The sequence below is a fragment of the Sminthopsis crassicaudata genome, chromosome 6 (genome assembly GCF_048593235.1).
Source record: "Sminthopsis crassicaudata isolate SCR6 chromosome 6, ASM4859323v1, whole genome shotgun sequence".
In the NCBI taxonomy this organism is placed as follows: Eukaryota; Metazoa; Chordata; class Mammalia; order Dasyuromorphia; family Dasyuridae; genus Sminthopsis; species Sminthopsis crassicaudata.
Genome location: NC_133622.1, coordinates 214,965,770 through 214,993,230, shown reverse-complemented (window position 1 = coordinate 214,993,230; position 27,461 = coordinate 214,965,770). Strand labels below are relative to the sequence as shown.

At 33.7% G+C, this 27,461-nt stretch overlaps 1 protein-coding gene across 1 annotated transcript in view; it reads right to left on the bottom strand.

Annotated features, from left to right (window-relative positions):
- Positions 1-27,461, bottom strand: part of LUZP2 (leucine zipper protein 2) — a 721,061-nt gene that overhangs the window by 134,330 nt on the left and 559,270 nt on the right. Inside the window, 1 exon segment of the mRNA XM_074272647.1 lies at positions 19,603-19,677. Coding sequence (XP_074128748.1) covers positions 19,603-19,677 — 75 coding nt within the window.

Sequence of the window (27,461 nt, the reverse complement as noted above, 5' to 3'; positions counted from 1 at the left end):
CAGATAATACTGATCTAATTCATGGTAAATCTTGGCCACAAATGGGAAACCAATAACAATTGAGCCAAGAAAGACAATAGCTGACTTTTACCCTCTCCTCAATGACAGGCCAAAGTCACTTCACGTTTCAGATACCAGATCATTAATGTTTGCATCTAAAGTTGACCAGCATCTGTAGGTAGTGGTGGGAAGACAGAAGCCTTTGCATTTCCTTATTAGATTTTCTGTGAGGTTCCTGGGCCTACATGGAGCACTAAGTAAAAAGGGCCTTAATTTCCCCCTCCATGGATACATAGAAAGAGAGAGCAATGCTAGAAAAGTCCCTGTCTTCTTATTTTCTTTCTCATAATTGCATGGGGGAAGAGGAAGAGTAAAAGACAGAAGGAAGGAAGAAAATGCTAATTATTATAATATGTGTAAGCACATATAAGGCTTTTATTACATAAGCAATATATAGCTAAAAGATATCCTGTTCTCAATGGAAAGAGGGGCGGAGGAGGAAATTGTGCTCATTATATTCATATATATGAGCTTGAGTCCATATAACCAACATCATAATCAGAAGTTTTCCCTGAGGGCAAGATTTTACTAAGACTATAAATACATGATAATAAGAATTCCCATTTGGAGAGTGTTTTAAAGTTTACAGAGTGTTCTCCTTACAACAATGCCATTAGGTAGACAGTATGAGTATTATTAATCCCATTTCTATTCATATCAAAACTAGGGTTCAAAAAGATTATGTCACTTATGCATGAAAACATAACCAAAAATGATCAGAATGGGAATGCTAATTCAGATACTCTGCCGTTAAATTCAGGGCTCTGTCTACTCCCAGGCTCAGTACTGGCATACCTCATTTTATTGTGCTTCACAGATACTGTGTCTTCCTACAAACTGAAAGTCTGAGTAACCTTGCCTCAAGTCAAGCTATTGGCACTATTTTTCCTATATCATGTGCCCAGATCATGTATCTGTGCCACATTTAGGCAACTCATAATATTTCAAATTTTTTCAGATTTGTAATTGTAATTGTAACGATTTTAATTATCGTTATATCTATTGTGGTGTTCTGAGATCAATGATCTTTGCCGTTACTATTGGAATTATTTAGATGTGTCATGGACCACACACCCATAGAAAATGGCAAATGAAAATGATAAATCTGTGTGTGTATTCTGACTACCTCAAGAACTGGCCATCTCCTTTCTCAGTCCCCAAACTCAGGCCTCCTTCTTCCCGAGACACAATAATACCAAAGAATATTATATTAGTTGATAAAGCAGCAGAAGGATTTAGAGGATTGAAAGAAGTTCTACTGTGGAGAAAATGCTATCAAAAAACACTGCATGTTACAGAGAAATCTTTCATGAACGGGAGGACCAATTGATGTGGCAAACTTCACTGTGCTATTTTAAGAAATTGCCACAGCCACTCCAATCATCGGCTATCCTGATGAGTCAGTAGCCATCAACAGTGAGGCAAAAGTCTCCACCAGCAAAAATATCATGATTTGCAAAAGGTTCAGATAATGGTTAGCATTTTTTTGTAATAAGGTATATTTTAATTAAGGTATGCATGTTTTTAAGATATAATAATATAGTACAATCAATAGACTACAGCACAATATAAATATAAATTTTATATGTAGTGGAGACAAAAGGGTGACTTGCTTTATTGCAACATTTACTTTATTGCAGCGATATGAAACTAAACTTACAGTATCTCTACAGATACTGTAATGTTGATTGTTCTACATTGTGGGAGAAACAATCAATCAACACACTATACTAGGGACTACTATGCTAGAGGGGAAGAATATATAAAGTCAAAAGTTCTTATCTTGAATAAGCTTATATTTGATTGATAGAGTAAATGCATGTATACAAATTAGAGAGATATAGATTACATTTGCTATATGTATATATTCACATATCCACAGCTGTATAATAAATATTACACATGTACATGTTTAAACACAGCACAAATTGTTGTTCTTCAGCCCCCTTTTTTGACAAGGTCAATAGCATCTCTTCCAATCATCTAAGTCCTGTGGCTGGACAGGAGTCAAGATAACAAGCAATGGGCCGGGATGCCATGGGTTGCCTTGGGGTTATCAATGTCCTTCCAAGTTCAAAGCTGCCTTCATGGTCATTGGAACAAATTGCTCTCATCTGCCTGTTTCTCCAGGGAAAGCCTTCATGTGACTGAAGCAGACATTCCCCTACTCTCCCCAACAGGTTTGAGACCTGTTGGTTACCCTTAACTTGGTTTAGGCTTTCTGATGATAAGGCCACTGTGGAAGGCATAGCTCAGTGGTCCTCAAACTTTTTAAATAGGGACCAGTTCACTGTCCCTCAGACTGTGGGAGGGCCGGACTATAGTAAAAAACAGAAAACTCACACTCTGTGTCCACCCCTCAGCCCATTTGCCATAACCCGGAGGGCCACATAAATATGTGTGTGTACATGTGTGTACAAATAGATTGATATGTATGTATGTGTAAATATATACACATAAGAATGTTATGTAGATATATGTATTGAAATATTTCTAAACACACACACACACACACATATATATATATATATATATATATATATATATATATAGAGAGAGAGAGAGAGAGAGAGAGAGAGAGAGAGAGAGAGAGAGGAAGAGAGAAGAGGTAGTTTCTGATTGAATAAATTGATCCAGTTGTCTCCATCCCATTTAAAGAAGATGATGATATTCTGATATTTTTTATGTTATTTACCATATATTAAGCACTTAATAAATATTTGCTAACTTAATAAAATGAGAATAAATCTACATCAATCAAGATTAAGTATGAGAAGTTTTAGTGTGAAGATACTAATAGAAGACTCAGATTGACTGAGAAAACACAGTAACATCCATTAAGTCTTCACTAAAACAGCAGGCCCATGAAAAACTGGGAATTGTAGATTCTAATTACAGACTTGGTTCAAGGTTCTGGTGATGGAGATGAAAAGAATTTGTGTGGGGGGATCCATAGCAAAGCCAAAAAAAAGCACTAGCCCAAGGGAAAATAGAAAAGGAACATATAGAAAGGCAATATTAAGGAGAATCGATAAATGTAGAAGACTCAATAGACATATCTATCTCTTCAAGGACTGAAGAAACTTCTAAAAGAATGAATCTCTTGCAAAATCTTGAGTTCCAAATTTTCCTTCCCTTCTTCCCATGCCCTCCCTTAGATAGCAAGTAATTCAATGCATGTTAAACATGTTAAAATATATTAAATCCAATATTTGCATAAATATTTATACAACTATAGTGCTGCACAAGAAAAATCAGATCAAAAGGGGAAAAAATGAGAAAGAAAACAAAAAGCAAGGAAAGGAAACAACAACAAAAAAGTAGCACAACCTGCTATATTGTGATCTACACTCAATATTCTCTCTGGGTACAGATGGCTCTCTTCATCAGAAGATCGTTGGAACTGGCCTGAATTATATGATGCTGATTCCTAACCCAGATGTTTCCAGAATTCTATTTTTTTTTCCTCTCCACATTCCCAATAATAAAGGAATTAGATAGAAATTTAAATTTAGTCAGGGAACCAAACCTCTGCTTAAAAGTTGTACATTTTTGCTATTTTCCTCTTCAATCATTTTAGTCAATTTGATTGGAATAAAATCATATCTCAAAGTTATTTATAGCCAATAATGATTTATATTATATTTTCCTAATTAATAATGATGATTTTGATACCATCTCCAGAATTCTCCAAAAAGCTATATTCAGAATATGTGACAATACTTAGTGAATATAATATAATATAATATAATATAATATATATAATATAATATAATATAATATAATATAATATAATATAATATAATATAATATAATATAAAGGGGATGAGTTCAATACTGTGATTTATTCCACATTCTTAAAACTGACTTTTTACTTGAGACATGAATCTTCTAGATTTTATTATTCATCCTTGCTCTTCTTTCCCAAATGATGCACTTTACTGACAAAACATTTTCCCCTACTCTTCAACAAGCTGGCAGGGAATTTCTGCATTGAAACATTTTCTTTCCCCTTCACTTAAAGAATCACATCATATCTCATATTTTATCTAGGGACTTGTGCTACAAGATCTCCCATTTCTGACTAATATGACACTTAGTGTTTGAGTTAACTCACTTTCTAACTTGGCTATACATATCTAAGAGAATATTATACAACTTACCATATCATCACACAAAACATAACATACCCATAATAAATGTGATAAGATAAACCCTATGCCCAACACCCTGATACTTTCTAGGTTCTTAATTTCTCAACTGTATCTTCAGGTCCTTAATGATAATGATCTTATATGCTTCCCTTAAAGCTATACCCTCGAGTATTCATCATGGAGTCTTAGATAGTGTATGTTCTCTAAAAATTGCTGAATAGCACTTGGCTCATATGTGTTGCATGCAGTGATCCTGTTTTCCATTACAGAGGTGTGTGTCCACATACATATGTTGTGTATATGTGTGTTGTAGCCTTCTTTAGTAAACCCCTCCTTGAGAACAGGAACTCTTTCTCACATACTCTTGCATTATCCCCAGGGCCTGGTCTTCAGACTGCATATTTGATAAATATTTTCTGGATTGAAAACAAGGAATTGAATATCATGCTCAAAGAATCTCACAATCATCTTTTTTTCCTTTCAGGAGATAGGACAGAAATAATAGGAGAGCAGCTGTTACAGAGACTGTGAATAATGTAGAAGAAAATAGAATAGATAGATTAGCTTGACCTGATGCCCTTGCTATGCTGAGCTTTCTAAAATAGGATGATTGTCTTAAAGGAGGGCTTATTGAATGGATAGCAAGTAATAAAGAAGCTTTTTAAAGGTATTTTTGTGTGTTTTCTCCCTCTGCCCATTTCAGCTCCCAGTCTATAAATGAACATAACAGACATTTCACTCTGCATTTCTATGTAAAAAAAAATGAAATTTTAGGAATAGGTGAGGAAGGTTAGGTGAGAAGTGTCATACTGCAGAAACAGGGAATCAGGGGAGGAAACTGTGCAGACACTGTCTATTGGAAAGGTGTCCCTGCTGATCTCACCTGCTGGAAAAGGAATTTAACCATGATAAAATTTAAACTAGGTACCTTACAGATGGGAAGATGCTAACATTAGTAAGCTTGCCAATCCCATCTTGTAGCAGGTGAGCTGACTGTTACATACAGGGAGGTTGAATATCTGCCATGTCAGTCAATATGGTTATTCTAGAGAGTCTGGGATTCTGCCTTTATATTTAATTCCCCTTTCCCACCTACAGTGCCACTTGACTTGAGTATGCCCAGAGAGGATGTCTTCTGTTATTGTTTTGGAACAAGTGGCACTTGTGTCTCTTGAGCTAAGGACACTCAGAGGTGAAATAGGTAAACCCAGAGAAACTGTTTTTTTTTTTTATTTCTGAAAAAAAAATCAGGATTATTCACTATTAGTGTTACATTTCTTCTTCTTTTCTCCTTAAAACCAGAATTTTCTATACATCAGGTCTCATTCTCTGTCTTGTAGTCTTTGAGGAAGTTTTTATTGTCAGGATCAATTCTTTTACCTGTAATTTTGATCCTTTCCCCTCATCTTTAAGATCTTTTCCCCTTTTTTGTCCTTACCCACAATCTCCCTTTCTACTGGCCATTCTCTATGCCAAGTGCCATCATCTCATATATTCTTAAATATACCTTCCCTTAACTCTGCTATCCTATTAGGTTACCTATCTTTACCTCTTTTACCTTTTATACGCAAACATTTTCTATCTGTGATTCCTTTTTTTTCAGTCACTTACCATCTGCCTCCAATAGCCCCATGCTACTAAGGCTTATGGATGATTTAAGGGATAAAACAACACTATTTTCCCACTGCCCATACTTCTGCATGCCTTTACATCTTTTGATACTATATGCATCTCTTGGATGTTCTCTTCCTCTTAGATATCCAACTTCTCATTTTCAGTCATACCCTGGATTATCATATATTTTAGGACCATCCTCTAGTTTTTTGTCTTGCTCTCTTTCTTTAATCCTCTTTACTTTCTATTCCTTGATCATCTCATTATTCATGTGCATTTAATTATCATCTCTACTTGTATATCTCACAAAACTGTAAAATTATATTTACAATGCCTCCAGCTTAATACATTGCTACATCCAATAGGATACCACCAACTCTAACTTCAAATCTGCTCTTTCTTCAAACTCTCATATTTCTGTTGGGGGAACCACCTCGCTATGTCATGCAAGCTCATAATATTGGGCTTATCAATTATTTTTTCCTCTTGTTTGTCTCTATATTCAATCATATACCAAGCTTTTTCAATTATCTAGACAACTCTCAAATATGATCTATTTTTTCACTCACACACTTATACATATCTTTAGGAATTGTCCTGTACTGCTCTAAAAAAAAAAAAGAAAAAAGAAAAGGAAAAAGAAAACTATCTTAAGTGAGCTGCTTTCTTCCAAATGCCCAATATCCATGGTTTCCTTTGTGTAAAATAATCTTCCCAAATCTGACCATCTCACTCCTCTGTTGAACTGCTATCCAGTGCTTTTATGATTAACTATTGTTTCATCAATATGATGTTTACGAAACTGCCAAAATGGTTCAAACCTACCATTACATGCTTCAAATTAGTCACATTTAAAAATTTTATTATCAAGCCAAACTAGCCTCATGAACTTTGTATTCCATTTCTCCATTCTCTTTTCCTTGGGGAGGTATTTGACCATTCCTAAAGTGTTCTCCTACCTAACCTCTACTCAGCAAGCTAATGTACTTACCAAGACATAGTATGGGGAACAATTTCTTTGTTCACCATTTCTCTAATTCTTAATGTTGAGGATTTGATACTTACTCAAATAACGTTTATTATCAATCTCCTCTAGGCTCTCTATTCTAGTTCACACTTGCAGATTGGGTCCCCAGGTAGCAGCTTGCTATCAATTTATTGCCTCAGGGACCTAGAGGTAACTCCAAGAAGTTATAATTCTAAGTTTATTACTCACAAGCACCCATCAAGCACTATCAGCCCTATTGAATATTATTTGATACCAATTAGTCAGAATTATCCAACTTTTATAGGATAGTGTACATAGAAAATCTGGTAAAAAACAAAAAAACAAAAACAACAACAAAAAAAAAAACAAAACAACTTTTTTTTCCCCTAAAGTTTGCTAAACTCTCTTCTTCAAGCTTTTATACATACATATTTATATATACATATAAATATACATATATATACATATATATATATGTATATATATATATGTATATATACATATATACATACATATATATATATATATATATATATAGAGAGAGAGAGAGAGAGAGAGAGAGAGAGAGAGAGAGAAAGAGAGAGAGAGAAATCCAAATAAGTTAAATGGATAAAATTAACAACAAGCAGCATAAAGTAAACTACAGTTTGTGGTTTCAGGAAAGTTGTTTTATCCTTTTGTAGAGTTCCCATGAAGTTCCTGTAAGCTCTTTTCTGTACCCAAAGGGTTGAAATATTTGTAAAATCCTAAAGCCACACTTTCCCCCCACTTGTCTAAGCTGGCCTCTTGCAGTTTTGTTTGTAGTGGTCCAATTTCTCAGATGAGGTAGTGCGAGGAGGGCAGTTAAAGGGGGAATTAATATGATGCTCTTTCTAGGTTAACCTACCTCTTCCTGACCTCTAATTATAGGCAGAAGAGTCTGACTTTTCAAAGAATTTCCAAAGCTTTACTCCTAAAATAACTATCTCCATACTTCTATTGAAATGCTCTGCTTCTCTGAAATATATAATGTCCACATACATGCTTCATCTTTTAATCAACCCCAATATATTTATCATCTGCTTTTAACTCAAAGTTCAAAAGCATGTAATCCTACCAAATATGGTAATTAAATTATTTGCACTTTAGTTAATTGATTCAATTGAGATATCTAAGGACTGTTCATATTTATATTTTAAATCTTAAAGTTATTTCTCTCTTCTGTAAATTAATAAAAAAAAAGAAATTCCTACCTTAATATCAGTATCAGAGCATAGATATTCCTATTATCTATGTTGACTACTTATAGACTTTCCTTACTTTGTATATAACTCTATCTCAACTGCAGGAGACCATAAGTTTTCTGGGTACAGAAAATGTTTCATTTTTGTCTTTTTTTGGGGGGTGTCTTTCATTTGGCAGAATTCTTAGCAATAGGAGGTAATTAATCAATAGATCATATTTGAGAGTTGTCTAGATAATTGAAAAAGCTTGGTATATGATTGAATATAGAGACTATTATTAGAACAGGTATCCTCATTTGCATAGCTAGAAATCCCCACTAACTGATCCTTTCTTTTTCTTCTTTCTGTTGAGAGTGTTCAAAATCCAGAAAACTGAACTCCCATATAAAACAAATAAAAATTCATTCTCTCCTTCAAATAGGGAATTCATAACCATCTTGTATACCTGCTTTACTCTTACAAATTAATTACTCGATATGTTGCTTTTGTTCAGTAATTCTTCATTCCTGTCTGACTCATTTTCTTGACAGACATACAGCAGTAGTTTGCCATTTCCTTTTCCAGTTATTTTTCAAATCAGGAAACTGAGACAAACATTGGTAAGTGATTTTGACTAGAATCACACAGTTGGTTAGTCTGACTCCAAATACTGAACTCTTTCTACTATGCCATCTAAAAGCCCATTTAGTGGATGTAAGGCACATTCAATAATAATAAAAAACATCTTTGGTGATCCAAATGGGAGCTAGCCTAGACTATTCCTTTAATAGAATGATCCAACTAATAGAATTAGATCCAACGAATGATATATCTACAATGACTATTTTAGATATACATGCATGTAGATGTGAACACAATAGACAGGTGTTCCAATTACATATTTTTATGTCAAAAATATGCAATGTCAAACATATATTTAGTGAATAGATTCTTCTTCAATTGTAATCTTGTTCAGAACATCAATTATAATGGGGAACTTTCACTTTTATATCTCCTACTTTATTTTAATGATGGCATTTTTTGAAGGAATTATTCCACTTAAGTAAAAATGTATTTAGAAAGTAAAACTTACATGATATTGCCATTCTTTAGAGTTTCTTTGTTGGAGAAGTATTTATTTTCAGTTAACCACTTCCTTATAATCAACAGACAATAGCTAAGGTAGGATTTTGTAATGTTCAATGATTTCCCTGTTTTAACTTCCCATTATTAAAAATATTTCTCATATATAGTATTAAAATTTTTGACTAGTTTCCAAAATTTTGGTTGCTTTTTTCCCTAACCATATATTCCAAAATGTGTTTCAGTATCATCTTTTTTGTTAACTTCATTGAGAATACCAATACTTGTTGATTTAATTTGTATGTTTCTGTCAACTTTTTAAAAATAAAATTTCTCTACTTTTTCATGTTTTGCAACAAATGCTGGCATTTAATGTGAAATTACCTTCTTAGAGGTCTTTTACTTATATCTATAAGAATTGAAAGTTGCAAGACAAAACTATCCCATGAAATTATGTTCCTTGCTGCCTTTGAGAGATGATGAAACTATCTCTGCAGCTCATTTGCTTGCCTCTCCAAGGACAACATGTGAATCATACTTCGATTTAGGAATAACCTCCTTTTGACTTCAGATTTTAAATCACTAGAATATCAATATTGATGTGGTTCACATCTTCTAAAACTGTAATGATTGGATATTGGACAAGACTTTTACATTTGCAAGACATTCAGTTAATGGTTATGGATATTCTATCAACTCTTGAAAGCTTCGCCCTTTGTGCCTGCTCTATCAGTGTCACTTTGGGAGAAGGAAGGACAAACTGATCATTTCTTATAATTTTTTTTCTTTGTTTCATATTAGCAGGCAACTTAGATTTGCAGAATCTCTTATTTAAATGTAAGCCCCTGAAACAGGAATGATTTCAGTCCTTTTATCTGTATTTCCAATGCCACCATATTGGGTAGCTAATAAGAACTAGACATATATATGCATTAGAATAAGGAATTCTCTAGATGAAAAAACCTTCCTCTACCATTACTATAAGAATCTTTATCTTAACATAGAGCTGGAAAGTTTCTTAGATATTGTTTTTCAGAAGTTAAAGCCAATGAACTAGAATCCACTTCTTTTAAAAAATGTATTAGTTGACTAATTATCTAGGTGATCTCCAGATAACAAACTCAGTCTATTAACAGAACTGTACTTGAGAATAATCATGACAAAGAATTTCAAATAATATGTATTTTGCATTTTTCACTGGGGAGTTCTATCAGTGAGACACAATTAAATGTGTGTATTTCTCTGTGTGCGTGTGTGTGTGTGTGTGTGTGTGTGTGTGTGAATGAATGGATGAATAAATTAATAAATGGAAAGATGAATGACTTCAACCCATCCTACTTAGTATATTGGGTTGTTATGAGGATCATATAAAATACTATATAGTAGCATAAAATATTACACAAAAATAAGGGCAATCCTTTACAGTAGGCTTTAAAGGTAGACACTTGAGGGAAGTTTAAAAAAAAAAAACTTTATGTAAAGAGATGGCAAGAAATGAGGTTACATTTATTATGCTTCCAACAGCTAGGGAGTCTAGCCTTTTGAATTTTAATAGTTCTTTGTGTCAGTAGCTAAAGGCTGTCATAATTTTAAACACAATCAAAATAATAACTGGCATTTATCTAGTACTTTACATTAGAAAAGATTTTTATATTTTGCCTCATTTATATAGTGCTTTACATTAGACAACTTTCTGTACCTTGCATAATTTAATCTCCACAATATGTCTTTGAACCATGGTGACCAAGAAAGAAACTGAAGGATTTCAAAGGGAAAAGAACTTACCTAAAGTCACATGATGGCAAATATGGAATTTGAACCCTGATTTTCTGCCACGAATAACAATTCTTTTTTTACTATATCATGTTGTCTAAGATCTAATAAATAGTAAAAATTCTTCAAAAACTCAGGGTTGATTCAAAGATGATGAGGCTGATAATGCATTTATCAGTCACTGTAAATGGCAGTTTTCTTTATCAAAATAGAGCCTAGGGCCAGGATGCTGGAATGTTAAAAGGGAGACTGTTTTTATAATATTTATGAGGGTTTTAATGAAATCTGAATGCCTGATTCAATAACCTAAGGAGACAGACACTCAAAGTGAGTAAAAACTTCATATAAAGAAGATGGGGGGAAGTGATTTTATTTGTCATTAAACCACACTTCCTTATATTGTGAAGGTGAGCAAAGCATTCTCATTTTTCTTTATGTCTCAGGTTCACAGGCCTTCATGAGTCATCCATCAGACATGTGGACAGGCCATTTAGTTGTCTCTGACAACAAAGGAAGTAATAGAGACCAAGGGATGGATGAGAGGATTGATGACCGAGGATTAGGATGAACTAGGAACTACTTCATCTAAGGCCTTAAAAATGTTAGTTGATTAATTTATTTAGGTGGTCTTCTGATAACAAATTCAATCTATTGACAGAATTGTAAAGAATAATCATGACAAAGAATTTCAAATATTATGCCTTTTGGTTATTTCCTTGGGAAGTCCCAGTGTTCCCTATTTACATTTGGAAAGAATGGGACAAGAGCAGAAAGGGGGAGAAGGAGAAGGCCTAGGAGGGGCCGTCTACATCACAAAGAATTCATGGGTAAGGTGACTGGGACCAACTCTCCCTCACATACACTTTTATGTATATATATATATATATATATATGTGTGTGTGTGTGTGTGTGTGTGTGTGTGTCTTTGGGTGTTTTAGTCATGCCCAACTTTTCGTGTCCGTCTTTAGAGTTTTCTTGGCAAAGATACTGGATTGGTTTGCAATTTCCTTCTGAAACTCATTTTATAGATGAGAAAATGAAGCAAAAAATGGTTAATAGACTTCTCTAGAGTCATAAATATCTGAGCTAGATTTAATTCAGATGGATAAGTCTTTCTGACTATAGGCCCAGAGCTCTAACCACTATACCATTTGTATTTCTTCTATACTTCTATAGGCTTCTATACTTTGTGTTTGGGAACATGTGGTCCACATTCCTTGGAATAGCATCCATTATTTCTACCATCCACCTAGTACTCCTTCTCTAGAACCCAGCTAAAGTAATATTGCTTCCAGAAAATTTTCTTGATTCTTTCATCCATCATTGATCTTCACTTTCTTGAGTTCTAATACCACAATGCAAATATATTTGTTTGTTTTAAATGCAAACCTGTTATTCATTAAAATATGTTCATCAGATCCCAGATGAAAGTTGAAAAGGACCACAAATATCCTACTGATTCTAACTTCTTTTATTTTACACAAAAAAAGCAAAGAACAGGGCAGTAAAACAAAATGGTCACAGAATTAATAAGCCCTGAAAGGTAAGGCTAGGTAGAAGAATACTCAAATTGGATCTTGAGACTCATTTGTTAAATCTTCAGTAGGAACATTTACATCTTGGAAATTGGTAACCCTCTACAAATTGGGGTTTGACTGACTCTTCTATTGACTGTTTCCACTTAAGAAAGTTATGGTTAAAATATTAATAAAGAAGACTAAATCTAAAATTGTATAATGCAAATATATATATATACATATGTGTATATATATATATGTATATATACACATATGTATATATATATATGTGTGTGTGTGTATATATATATATATATATATATATATATATATATATATATATATATATATATATATATATATATATATGTTGTTCATGTTAAAGATTTCCTAGGAAACCACTGACTGAGGGTGATTTCAGCGCTAGAATACTCTCCCTTCTACCAGCTCTTCAAGTAGAAAACTTTGTGTTCTATAGAGAATGGATAACTGTTATAAAATTTATAGTCTTAATAAGCACTGAAAGGTTGAGTCACTTAGTCAGCAGGCATAATACACATTACCCAAGCCTACCTTTCCTGATTCCAATGTCAACTTTGTACCCACTAAGGCATGATATTTCTAATCATACAGGTTATCACTTAAGTTTTAATGACTTCCTATTTAATGTGAATTTTGACTTATTTTCTATCTCCTATTTTGTCATCCTGTTGAAATCATTAGCTCTTCATTTTAAATCAGCCTCATGAGGAAAGGGGCCTAGACTGGATGATCTCTATGAATGCTTCCATCTCTGAATAATACTCTGGGAAAGTTCGATGTACTGGATGGAATATTAAACAAGTCTCATTTGGTTCTGAGATTTTGTGATCTTATGAGTCTGAATGAGAATTGAGATTTATGGGATGATGGCACAAAATCAAGATTATTCATTTGTCTATCCCAGTGCCTGAAATTTACATTGCAAGAGTCATTCCATTTGTCTTTTCATCTGACCCTATTAAAAACAATATTATTTTCAAGGAAATAATAAATTAAATGCCTTTAACTCTTCTGGGAAAGAGATAGTATTAATATTCCTACATTTCCAGTCTTTTCACACTTTATTCTTTTACATAATGGGCAATCTAGTGGCTTTGGCCTATTTATTTCTTGCATTAAATATTCTGCTTTCATCTCCTTACCCATAGCATTTCCATTGACCATTCCCCAAGTCTTAAATTCTCTTCCTCCTCACATTTATCTCCTGGTTCCTTCAAGCCCCAGCCAAAATCCTATCTTCCATAAGAAACATTCCCCTGTTTGCACTAAGGCTAGTCCCTTTCCTCTGAGATGACCTTCCAGCTGTGTTTTCTTTTCTATATCTTTTGTATAATCAAACACACATACACACATATATTGTAGTCTATCTTCTCCATTATACGGTGAGTTCTTTGGAAACAGGAACTTTTAAAATTTGGTTTCTGTTTTTTCATCATTTTTTTTACAGCCAGCACTTAGCAAAGGGTCTAGTATATACTCAATAATTAATAGATGTTTACTAAGTGAATGAAATATATCTTCTAGGCTGGATAAATAATAAAATAATCCATGATGAAGTGTTAATGGGTATTATTGGATCAGCTCAGCTAATTTATATACTGAAAATCCCCAAAAAGAAGAGTATCTGGAAGAAGGAAGCTTTACTGGTAGAAATAAAAGCTTCATGGGTCAGGATCATGGACACTCAAGGTGATGTACTATATCTTCAGTGAGGGGGAAAGAAAAAGAGCACTTAACACTTGTTATGAAAGTGATACGGGAATAAAGGAGAAGAAATGAGTGGCAAAATATGGGTGGAAGAGAAGAATCCAGGAGGATAAATATCAAGTCTACATCAAAGACAAGCCATATCAGGAAATTCACTAGTCTTGTAGTTATATAGTCTATCCCATTCTCTTTCATCCCTATAAAGAAACTGGAGAGCAGTATATTCAGGCCAGGGGACAATAACTTGGGGTCCATTTTTAAAAAAATATACTAATCATTGCATTTCAATATACTTTGTTTCCTTTGTCATCATATTCACTTTATCTAAGGCATTTTCAAACATCCTGCTAAAACATTCATGGGTCTCTTCTGATAGCCAAAGATACCTAAAAGGTTAAGAACACCTGTTTTAGAAAAAGTTCATAATGAAGGATTAAGGTCAAACCTGTAGCATTTGCATATTACATGTTTTGCATACTACTTATAAATTAAAAAAAAAAACAGAAAATAAACAAACAAAAAGCAGCCTCTTATATTGTTGTGGTTTCAAAATTGACAAAGCATTTGAACATACATTTATTCCTTAGGCTTCACAGTAGTCTCGGGAATTATTCAATACAGAAACCATTCTCAGCATTTTATTATTATGTGGAAACTGAGACAGAAATGCCACAGTTGAGTGACAGACTTCAGTTAGAGATTGGAATTGTGTTTATTAAAATATTAAGATGTATTCAAATATAAAGAACATGGGGTTTGTTGTCAATATGATTTAATGGAGAGAACACAGGGTCAAGTCAGAAAGATTTGAGTAAGAACCTTCCCTTAAAATGGTATTTACACACATGTATTGTATCTAGGTTACACTGTAACACATGTAAAATGTATGGGATTGCCTGTCATCAAGGGGAAGGAGTAGAGGGAGGGAGGGGATAATTTGGAAAAATGAATACAAGGGATAATGTTACAAAAAAAATTACTCATGCATATATACTGTCAAAAATTATAAATAAAATTAAAAAAAAACAAAAAAACAAACAAAAACAAACAAACAAACAAACAAAAAAGAACCTTCCCTTAGACACTTATTCTCTGAGTGACACTGGCTAAGTCACTTAACATTCTGGGCTTTAGATATATAGATAAGCCAATTGTCTTATCTGTAGAGTGAGTCAACTAAACTCAAAGACTTCTAAAGTCTCCTCCAGCTCCAAATTCCTCTTTAGAAAGAAGAGGAAGAGAAGGAAAGGGAATAAATATTTCTTATAAATATTGTCTCTCTCTATGATAACCTCAAATATTCTCCACTTATTAGCAATGTGAGCTGGACAAGGTAACCAATCAATTTCCTCAAGACTCAATTTCCTCATCTATAAAAATAGAGACAATAAATCCCATTTTACCTACATCACAAGATTGTTTAGAGTTTGATTTAAATAAAGTGTTTTTAAAGGGTAAATTATTATGTAAAGACTGAGTTAGACTATGGGATGGTAAAGTCCTTTCTCCCTTAACAAGTCTACCATTTCCCCAAAGCCCCATAGCTAATTAACACCAGAGATGAAATTTTGCCATTTAATTCAAACCTTTGGACATTTACTAAATACATGAGCAAGATGCAAAGTATATTCTGGACTCCAACGATCTTCTCTTTATATTGTATCTGCATCACTGAACACACCCTAGCACTACAAATATCATCACTGACTTTGGCTACCTCTGAATTTCAGAAGCAGTCTGTTTTAAGCTTAGAATCAGTCCATGATTTAATACAATTAGATTGTGACAGGATTCCAATAACAAACACATTCAATAGGAATTCACAATAAAGCAAATCTAATCTGATAATCGCCAAATATCCTAATGACTGACAGGATTTTACCCTAGGAAACCCAAGTACTAAAGCATTAACTGTTGTCTTAGAATAGCCTTGGCAGCAAGGCGGCACCACAGTGCACAGTGCTCTGGACCTAGATTTAGCTAGATTTGAGTTAAATTTGCCTTCAGTTATTTACTATCTGTGACCATGGACAAAAAACTTAATCTCTATCTCCCTCAGTTCCCTTAGTTATTAAAAAACAAACAAGCAAACAAAAAAAACTAGATAATGATAGCATTTTCCTCCCAGGGTTTTTATGAGGATCATATTTAATAATATTGATAAATAATATTTGACATTATTATTAAATATTATTAGATAATAACAGCATTTTCCTCCCAGGGTTTTTATGAGGATCATATTTGATAATAATGATAAATAAGATTTGATATTACTATTATTATTAAATATTATCAATCAATAATATTTGTAAAATACTTAGCAAAATCCCTGGAATATAGTAGGTACTATATAAGTGCTTATTCCCTTACTTTTCCCCTTCCTTATGCACAAATGTGTGTTCAAATATATGAAATAGAAATAACAAATACTATCTTACATGTTTTGTCTATATGTGTATCATGTGATCAATTTTGCATCTGTGCTTCAATTTAGATGAAATACCCACTTATTGCTACTTCCAAATAACTAATATGGCATAGGGGGGAGAGTACCTGGCTTGAAATTAGGAAGACTCATTTTCATGAATTCAAATTTGAACTCAGACACTTATTAGTTATATGACCTTGAAAAGATTAAATTTAACCTTATTTGTCTCAGTTTCCTCATCTGTAAAATGAGATGTAGAAGAAACAGGTAAACAATTTCAGCATCTCTGCCAAGAAAACTCCAAATGGGGTGGGTCACAAAGAATTGGAAATACTGAAAAGTGATTGAACATAACAAATATAATTGAGAAGTCCACCAAGGACCTGAGATTTTGTTTGTATTTGAAAAAAAAAAAATTATCACAAAAGAAGTGGCAAACAGGTAAATGAATTGTTATTTGCATTATTCTTTAGCATGTTCATCATAAAGGGGCAAGGTTGTTGAAATGGTTAACTAACAAAGAAAGCATTGAAGGGCATCTTCAATATTTAACTAATTTGTAAATATCTCCTATAGCAAAGCTCTTATCTACGTACAGATCTGCTAAAAATCTACCCAATCTTCAATGTTAAGCATTATTTCAATATTCATTCTGCCTTTTAAGTCCAATCTTTCCATTTCTGCCATTAGTTTTGTTTAAGATATGGTGAACACAATGTGACTATCTTAAACATAGTGAGGTTAAGAAATGTACAAATCTGAGACAGATATTGGCTGGGGAATATGGATCGGGACCTTTAGCATGATATTAAATGTGATAGAAAAGCCAACACCAATTGTTTAAGTACTTACTATGTGTCTAATGTATCTGTGCTAAGTTCTAGGGATACAAAGAGAAAGAGAAAAAAAAAAAGATTAAAAATCAACAGCCAGCACCAAGAAACAAAGAGGTTCTTGACCTAAAAAAACAAAACAAAACAAAACAAAAAAAAACCCACTATGTTGCTAGACTTCAACTTATATTATTTTCCATCTTTTCAGTCTTAATAATAATATTTTCCCCTATAAGCACTTAGTATTCTAGATTGCTCCTTTTCCCCCCCTGTAAATGTAAAGGGTATAGAAGAAATTTAATATCCCTCCTGCTTAGTCAGTCAGCAGGTTCCCTTTCACCTTTCAAGTTTCTTACTCTCAAACAGTTCAAAATCTAATAGGTGAGAGATAACATGCAAACAACAATATTTATGCAAAGTATCACCAATCTTCATTATTTGAATATTACATATACTTGCTAAACTTTATCTGTAACTCCAAAATCAATATTCATCACAATTTCACAGTCACTGGTGCACAAGTGAAAGGCATAAAAAATTAGAGCTGGCTGACAGGTAACAAGATAGGTTAAATAAGACAATGTTTAACCTTGTTTCAGCTTTTATATGTTTTAAAGAAGAGTCTTTTTCAAGGTCTCTTTAGTGCCATATTAGTCCCAATTTTATGCTTTTTGTCGGTGATTTCACAGTTTAAAAGGAGCCTCAAGTCCTATCTAGTGTCCTTAAAGTGCAAAAAGGTGGTGAGATGTCTTGCACAAAAATTCATGTATTACCTAAGTTTTGCTCAGGAATAAACTATAGGGCTTGATGGCTCCTGAGTTCAAAGTTAATGAATCAACAATATAGTATATCCAGCAAAAGGAAGAAAAAAATGCCTATACTTAAGGAATACAGGTGTTAAAGTCACCAGAATTGCCCCAAAAACCTAATCTTGTAATTACCTAGGAGCAATAGCTCAGTATTCACTAATAACTTTTTGTGGTCACTTTATACAACTTAAGTATGTTCTATATAATTACTATGAATTATGAAATCATGTCCAATTCTTCATGACCATATTTGGGGTTTTCTTGGCAAAGATACTAGAGTGGTTTATCATTTCCTTCCCCCTTATTTGCAATAAGGGAAACTAGGTATAAATAGGATTAGGACATTTGCCCAGGGACAAGTGCCCATGGTCTGATTGGAATTCATCTCTTGACTCCAGGCCCAATGCTCTATCCAGTATATTATCTAGCTCTCCTACTTATTATTTTGTGTTGATTTTATGGAAAATAATTTCTGTGAATGATGAGAAACAACTGTATATGTAAGATTAATCGGATGTCTAAATTGAGTGGATTTAGCTACATGATTCCTTAGATCATTTTAGATCTTGTGACTATCTTATGCTCCTAAGTGACAGCATGAGATCATGGATAGAGTATTATACTTTATGGAGAGTGCTAGATAAAGTCTAAAAGACCTAGATCATAATTCTATCCTGGCACTTATAAGCTGTGTGAGCATAGACACCTTACTTCTCTAGATCTGATTTAATTCATCTACAAGAGAGGAGAATCATAGTATCATAGCTGCTACATTTAGAGATCTAAGGGAAGACTTATATGAATTGATGCTAAGAGAAGTGAGCAGAAACAAGAAAACTTGGGTACAGTAAAAGCGATATAATATAATGTTCATCTGTAAGGAACTATCTACTCTGATCAACACAGTGATCCAACTGAATTCCAAAGGATTTATGAAGAAAAATGGTATCCATCTTCAACAGAGAACTGATGAATTTTGCGTGATTTAAGTATATATAGATTGTTTCATTTAATTTATTTTCTAGGTTTTGTGGGCTTGGTTTTTTTTGGATGCAACATGACTAACACAAAAAATATGTTTTGACAACTTCACATGTATAATTACTTTTCATATTGCTTTTTTGCCTTATTTAGGGCTTGGAGCACTACAGGAGAGAAAGCATTTGGAATTATTTTTTAATGAATGTTAAAAGTTGATAAGTAATATTTCTTAAGAATAGGTTCAACTCTTTTTGTCATAGATTTTATAACCATTATGGGATACAGCAAACAGAGTTGCCTAAGTAAATCAGCAACAGAAAGGATTAGTCAATGTTGTCAATAAGCATGCACTAAATAAATAAATAGAAATATATTATGCTGGCCTCAGGGGGAAAAAAAAAAGCAAATTACCTTATCAAGAGCTGCTTTCTCCAATTCATCTTTAGCAACTGCTAGTTTTTGCTCCAAATCTGTTAGCTGTTGTGCCTGTAAAATAAATAGATAAATGTGTATATATATATATATTTAATCACCTCTTCTGCTAGTTTATATGAATCTCCCCTTCAAATAAATCACATAGAGACTTGTTAAGAGCCTACTATATATAATATTCAATGCTAGGCTCTGGATGTATGCAAATGAATGTAGTTTTTGTACTTAAAGACCTTTCAATGACAATACACAACAGGTCCAAGATTTAAAGCAGTAAAGGAGCCCAGAAATTATCTCTTCTAACACCTTAACTTTACAGCTTTGATTTTGTCCAAAGTCACACAAATTATGGGTTTTAGAGGCAAATTTGAACTTAGGTCCTACGTCTCCAGAGTTTTCCCCTATGTAATCTCCTCTCTGGAATGTCCTGTGGTCCAGAAAGGACTCTATAAGAAGGAAATGAGATAGTTGCACAAATAACCATAACTTGAAATATGTTTAAAAAGATGAGAAAAATATACTATGGCAGGAGACCAGATGTAGGAGAAACTACTCCTAGCTGTAAAAATCTTGGAAGAAATACGACTGAAGTTGGGAGATAGAGGATGGGCAAGAGATAAATTAGCAGGAGAAGTGAGTATCCTTAGGTATTAGGGAATGACATAAACAAAAGCCAGAACATTAGAAAGATATTGCATGCAATGTTTTTGCTGGTGTGTGTGTGTGCATGTGTGTGCGTGTGTGTGTGTGTGTGTGTGTGTGTGTGTGTGTGTGTGTGTTGAAGGAGGAGTGGAAGTCAGTGCTAAAGTATAATCAGAGTATCACTGAAATTTAAAATGAAAGGGTCATCAATAAACAAGTGGCCAACTCATAGTCAATAAAAATTGTTACTAACGACAACTAGGTAGCACTATGGATAGAATACTGGGACTGTAGTCAGAAAGACCAGAGATTAAATCTGGCCTTAAACAATTACTAGCTGTGTGTCCCTGAGCAAGTCACTTAATCCTGTTTGCCTCAGTTTCCTCATCTATAAAAAAAAAAAAAATATATGGAAAACTATTGCCAGGAAACCCCAAATGGGATCATGAAGAGAAAGGACTGAAACAGCTGAAGACAACAACAACAAAAGAAGGATAATAGTAGAATCTAAGTCACCTAGGGTTGTTGTGAAGATTAATGAAATAGTATTGGCCAACCAATTTGTAAACTATGAAACAATATATAAATGCCGGAGTGTTTTTATTAGAATTTTTGGAGGCAATCAAGGTTAAGTGACTTGCTCAGGTCACAAAGAAAGTAAATATCTGAGGCTGAATTTGAACCCAGGATCAAAGTTCTATCTACTATATTCCCTAGCTGCCCCTCATATTATTATTTAAATTACTTTTTGGATACCTGACACATAGTCATTCTGTTTCTTCTTCAAGAACTCCAATGAAGAACTTATCTTCTGAAACAGCCCATTCCATATTGAAAAAGCTCTAATTATTTTTGTCTTTTTTTCCCCCTGACGTAATTAGGGTTAAGTGACTTGCTCAGGGTCACACAGGAAGAGTTAAGTGTCTGAGGTCACATGTGAACTCAGATCCTCCTGACTTCAGGGCTGGGGCTCTATCCACTGCACCACCTAGCTGCCTGAAAGCTCTAAGTGTTTAGGAATTTATCTCTTTTTCCTCTGACAACAGTCCTAAATCTATTCTGACTTGGGGCTACATGAAAAACAAAACAAAACAAAACCAAAAAACAGTTTTAAAGAAAAAATATTATTAAGATGGGGAGTCATTGAATTACAAGATAAACCTGCTGAGCAACAGAGAATACATTTAGACTTTTCTATCATAAAAAAAAAAATATTTCAGAAGTATTGTAATAGATGGATTCAAAGGGGAAAGAGAGAGTGCATGAGTTGTGTACTGCACCAATCGCGTAAAAGGTGAGGCTCAAATGAAATAATGTTGGTAAACTACTTAGAACAGTGCCCAACAAGTAGTTGTATTAATTGTTCCTCTTGTTGTCTTTCCCTCCTACTATCATCATGGAAAAATAGAAAACCAGATGATTGTTCTTAACGTATGCAAGGGTAAAGTAGAACTATGAAACCATATCACTTTTTGAAAATCACTTAATATTGAGGAGGGGAAATAGTCTACTGTATTAAAATATCCCTTTTGATCAGACTGGGATGAGTAGTTTTCTGGATGACCAAACAATGAGTGAGTTCTTAAACCAGAATAACTAATTCCCATGTCAGTGTTAACTTCTTTATAGTGTTTGATTTTAATCTGTAAATGATTCCCCTGAGCTTCAGTATTTCTCTATATATGTCTCCTCTCATCCCATTGTGTTTTTGCTAATATTGTTCCTACCCTTACCAACTATATAGCAAATGTCAGTCTATGTTTATTTCAAAGCCCATTTTAAAATTGTGTTCCAGGCTAAAGTGTTATTAAAGGATGTTAAAAGTATAAAATATAATATCTCTAAGACATTTAGGCATTACACAAGCTGAAATCCTTATGATATAGAGTAACAAACTAACTCTTACAGAAATGAAATCAAAATTTTATAAGCTTCCTGAAGGCAAAGGCTTCGATTGTATCCCTAGCACAAAACACAGTGCTTGGTACATTATTCACATTTTACAAATACATTTAGATAGATTGCTTATTAAAAGCCACATAAACAAAACAAAACAAAATAAAACAAAAAATCTGATGTTCACTGACCTTGAGGTAACTAAGCACCCTTTTGCCACCTCGCACAATATGACCATCAAAGACACCATTAGATGCAAAGACACAAAACATATTTTACATCAAACCACTCCTGCATTCTGGTTCTCATTTTCTCTTTCCATTGCTATAAGATTCTAGTTCAAAAATTGAATGGATGCCCATCAATTGGAGAATGGCTGAATAAACTGTGGTATATGAATCTTATGGAATATTATTGTTCTGTAAGAAATGACCAGCAGAAGGATTTCAGAAAGGCCTGGAGAGATTTATATGAACTGATGCTGTGAAATGAGCAGGACCAGGAGATCATTATATACTTCAACAACAATACTATATGATGATCATTTCTGATAGATGTGGCCATCTTTAACAATGAGATGAACCAAATCAGTTCCAATTGTTCAATAATGAAGAGAACCAGCTACACCCAGCGAAAGAAATATGGGAAATTAGTGTGGACCACAACATAGCATTTCTGTTTTTGTCCGCCTGCATTTTTGTTTTCCTCCTCAGGTTATTTTTACCTTATTTCCAAATCCGATTTTTCTTGTACAGCAAGATAACTCTATAAATATGTATACATATATTGCATTTAACATATACTTTAACATATTTAACATGTATTGGAAAGGAGTGGAAAAATTGTAACAGAAGGTTTTGCAAGAGTCAATGCTGAAAAATTACCCATGCATATAAGTTGTAAATAAAAAGCTATTGAAAAACGATTCTGCTTCAAGACTGCGCATTTTGCTTGGCCTTAGACAGTGAGCTTGGCCACATATCTTCAGGAAAAAAGTCTGCTGGATCCTGCAATTTAGAAGAACCAGAGCTGCAAAGTTATGAACTTCCATTCTAGCCAAAGCAGACTCTGAATTCCCAGATCCAGGAATTAAAAGGAAGAGAATGGGACAGGTTACCGGGACGCATATGGGACACTACATACAGTCTGAAAGAAAGAGCAAAGCATCCAGCTGGAGCCAGTTTTGACCACTGAAAAGTCAACTTATGAGGCAAAGATTTAGTTTAGTGATCCATGAGTTGCCTAGTGAGAGAGCCTGGAGTGATTTGAGGTCCAGTCTTCAAGGAAGCCCTAATTTGAGGGGAAGGAGGCAGAAGTGAATGATAAGGAAAATAAGTGGGGAATGGGAATGATTGAAAATACCAAAGAATTAGAGAAGAAGAAATTTCAAAGATCTTGAAAACAAACCAATAAATCAATAAAGGAAACAGAAAGAGAGAAAAATATGGCCCTCTAAGCTTGGTAAATGAATAAATACATTAAAATAAAAATAAATGATTCAACACTTGGTAAGATTGGGAACCTTCTGGAATTTGAAGAAAACATGGAAATACAACATCCTGTTCCTAAGTAGTTTAAAAGAGAAATGAGAATTATGAGCACATAATATATCTTCTACACAGAAAAAAAAAATGAGCAGAACAGATTAAAATAAATATGCCATGTCATGCTACACTAAAGAAACAAAAAAGAAAACAATAGATTAGGGATATTAATACACAAACACAAAGGAAATCTCAGAAGAAGAAAAGCAAAAACTAAAAATATTCAAAGAGCATTTAAATACTCACTATGTGAGCAAAACATGATCTCAAATACAAGCAAGAGGCAACGAGATAACCTAAGGATCATAGGTCTCCAAGAAAAACATGACAAATAAAAACCAAAACAAACAAACAAACAAAAAAACATAAAATAAACAAGACTAACCGAGAGGGAGGAGAAGAAAGCGGTATCTATGTGATTAAAAGGAAAAAAGAGGTGAAATATACATATATATATATATATATATATATATATATATATATATATATATATATATATATATATAAAACCTGAAAAAAGTAGGAGGGAGGGCACAAACAAAACTCTAAAGAAAATAAATAACAAATAAGAAGAAGAAATGAAGGAAGAGAAAGATGAAAGCCAGTATATTCCCTTCTGTTTTTTTATCTATGATCCCATATTTTTCACAAATTGTATCCCATTATGAGAAGTCCAAATATAATCCCTAACCATCAGGCTGTTTTGTCCCCAAAGAAACAATTCTTCCCCAAAGTATAGGTATGAAGAATAATCCATCTGTCCTTCATCTTTCATAGAAAAATTGAGCACTAGAGACCTGACACTTTTAACATCAGGTGGTCCACTAAGGCAGAAATCCAATTCTGTTCTTAGCGTGGGTATCGAACAACACAACGGGGGGAAACAAAACGAATCTAATATATGTCTGCGGGATTGCAGAATGGTAGTTGAGAAATGACTCAGTGGTCATTAGGATCTGAAGTGCTATGTTAGAAAGGTTTGCAAATTGTCTCTTCCTGGGAATCTGGCAGATGTGACTAATACTGAGCCTTCTAACCCATAATAAGATTTCCCTCCTCAGGACCCTTACATTATGCTATTGTATGGGCCACTCAGTCTGGCATTTAATCACTTACTGTTTAGAAGTGTAAACTATTGCATGTGTGAATGTCTCACCTTTCTATTTCCTAAGCCTTCTGGAATTGGGAAGAGCTTTGCCATACATTTTTGTTATTATCAACTTCAGTTCTTCATCTCAGATAATTAACAACCACAATACAATTACAGTTATTTTGTAATAACTGTAATTATATAATTATAATATAAGCAAAGTCCTTTACATACATGCTCTCATTTAGCCTCAACCCTGATTAAATGAATAGTAGATATTATTACCCCACTTTACAGATGGGGATACCAGGACATAGATATGATACGTGATCTCTTCATGGTCTGCCAGCTAGTGAGTAAAGGAAATAGGATTTGAATTTAGTCTTCCTCAAGATATTCAGTCCACTCATAATGTGAAATTGTACATTATAGGCAAAGAGAAGATGACTTCTTAAAATCTTGTTTTGTTGTTTTATACTTAGACATTAAATATATTGGAAAAAGCATGAGAATGTCATCATCTTTGCTAATGTGTTAATGTAATATAATGTATAATAATGTAATGTATATACACATATATCTATTTGCAATCCTTTTATGTCTCTAATCATTGATTTTTATTTTATTATACATTGACATGAGTGCCAGTCAATTACAATGCTTCCATATTTACTGGAAATCCTGAAACTCAGAGCCCAGGGAATGGGGGAGATCAAATGCACAGCAATCAACAAACCTTATCACATCTAAATATTGGATAGCAGAATTTGGGCAAATGGTTATGAACAGTAATTGGGCATTTCCAGAATTGTTTATACATCTTGTTGAATTAAACAATTGCCTTAAGAGGATTAGCCTTAAATTAAAAATTTTAAGCAGTAAATCCTACAAGCATTTATTGATTAGTACATGCAGTATTTTAAATTCATTATGGAAAAACAAAGACCTCCCACCCCTGTTTCACTATACACATACACACACACACACACACACACACACACACACACATACACACACGAGTGAAGAATGAAGGGTGAAGGAAATAAAGGAAAACACAGAGAAAGAAAGAGATATAAAGAAAAATGGAGAGACACAGAAAGACAGGGAGAGATAGAGACAGAGAGAGGGACAAAAAATAAAGAGAGCCAGAAATAGAGACAGAGAGATATAGAGTCCCTAACCCCAAGAAACTTGTATTAAATTGAGTCAATATGTATATCAATATGTATGTGTATATATATGTATGTAAGATATGGGTAATAATACCTAGAGAATTTTCTTGGTTCTATAAATTGGCCATCCAAAATATTTTTTGGCCAAGATGGTTGAATACTAACAAGGACACAAGAGAGTGAGAGAAAAAAGAGAGAGAGAGAGAGAGAGAGAAAAAAGAAAGTGAGAGAGAGAGAGAGAGAGAGAGAGAGAGAGAGAGAGAGAGAGAGAGAGAGAGAAAGAGAGAGAGAGAGAGAGAGAGAGAAAGAGGGCATTTATTAAATAAATACAAAATAACCTCAGAAAGGGTAACACTAACAAGGGAATCAAGAAAGTCCTCAAGCATCTTAGCTGAGTTTTGAAGAGAGCCAGTAATTTCAAGAAGTACATTGCAAGGAAGAGAAAGGAGTTGGAGATGGGATGTTGTGACTATCAACCAATAGACTTATTAGCTTAAAATTTAGAAATCTGAGGGGTAATGATGTGAATCAGTATTCATTGTAATTCCAAACAGTCATGTATCTTAACCTGAAAGCCATGGAGTATTACTAAAGATTAAGAAGAGGAGTGATGTGTTCAGATCTATGCTCTAAAGCATTTTTTGTGCCAAGAAAAGATTGACAGAAGAAGAGAGAGGCTAGAAACAGTATAGTACTAATTAAGAGACAATTAAATGTTTCTGGTAAGAATCAATGAGGACCTCTACTAGAATGGTAAATACAAATGAAGAAAAGGGGAGATTATAGTGCCCAAGAACAATTGATGATCTATTCCAAGATGTACTTAATTACACCTGAGTGTCTGGGATTAGTCAAGGTGAATATTTAGGTAATTCAGTAAATACAATGTTAGATGTGCAGTCAGTAAAACTTGAATTCAAATTCTGCCTCAAACATTTGCTACCTGTGTCACTCTGGACAAATCACTTAAGCTAGCTCAGTTTTTTCCACTATAAAATGGGGATCATAATAATACCTATCTCTCAGGGTTGTTGTGACACTCAAACGAGACCATAGTAATAAGGGGTTTGCATGGTGCTTGGTACATAATAGAAATGATATAAATGCTTATGCCCTCCCCCTAGAACCCCCCAAAATATATGATCGAGATAATAATTGAATCTATACCCTAGAGTTGTTGTAAGAATCAAAGAAATCATGTTTATAAAGTGTTTTGAAAATCTTAAAACTTTATATACACATTTATAATAATAATTGTTTCATTGTATTAATTCTTTCTTTGATCAAGAGATCACTTAATGAATGACCTTCATAAAAGAAGTATAATCAAATATTTAACCCGCACATTTATTCATTTGTTTTTCAATGTCACAGTAGCTTATTATCCAACTCACAGCATATTAATCACTCTGTCCACATGTAGTATTCCTGCCATCAAACTTTCCTTCCTAGCCCATATATCAAACCTAGATATGTGTGTGTGTTCTGGCAAGA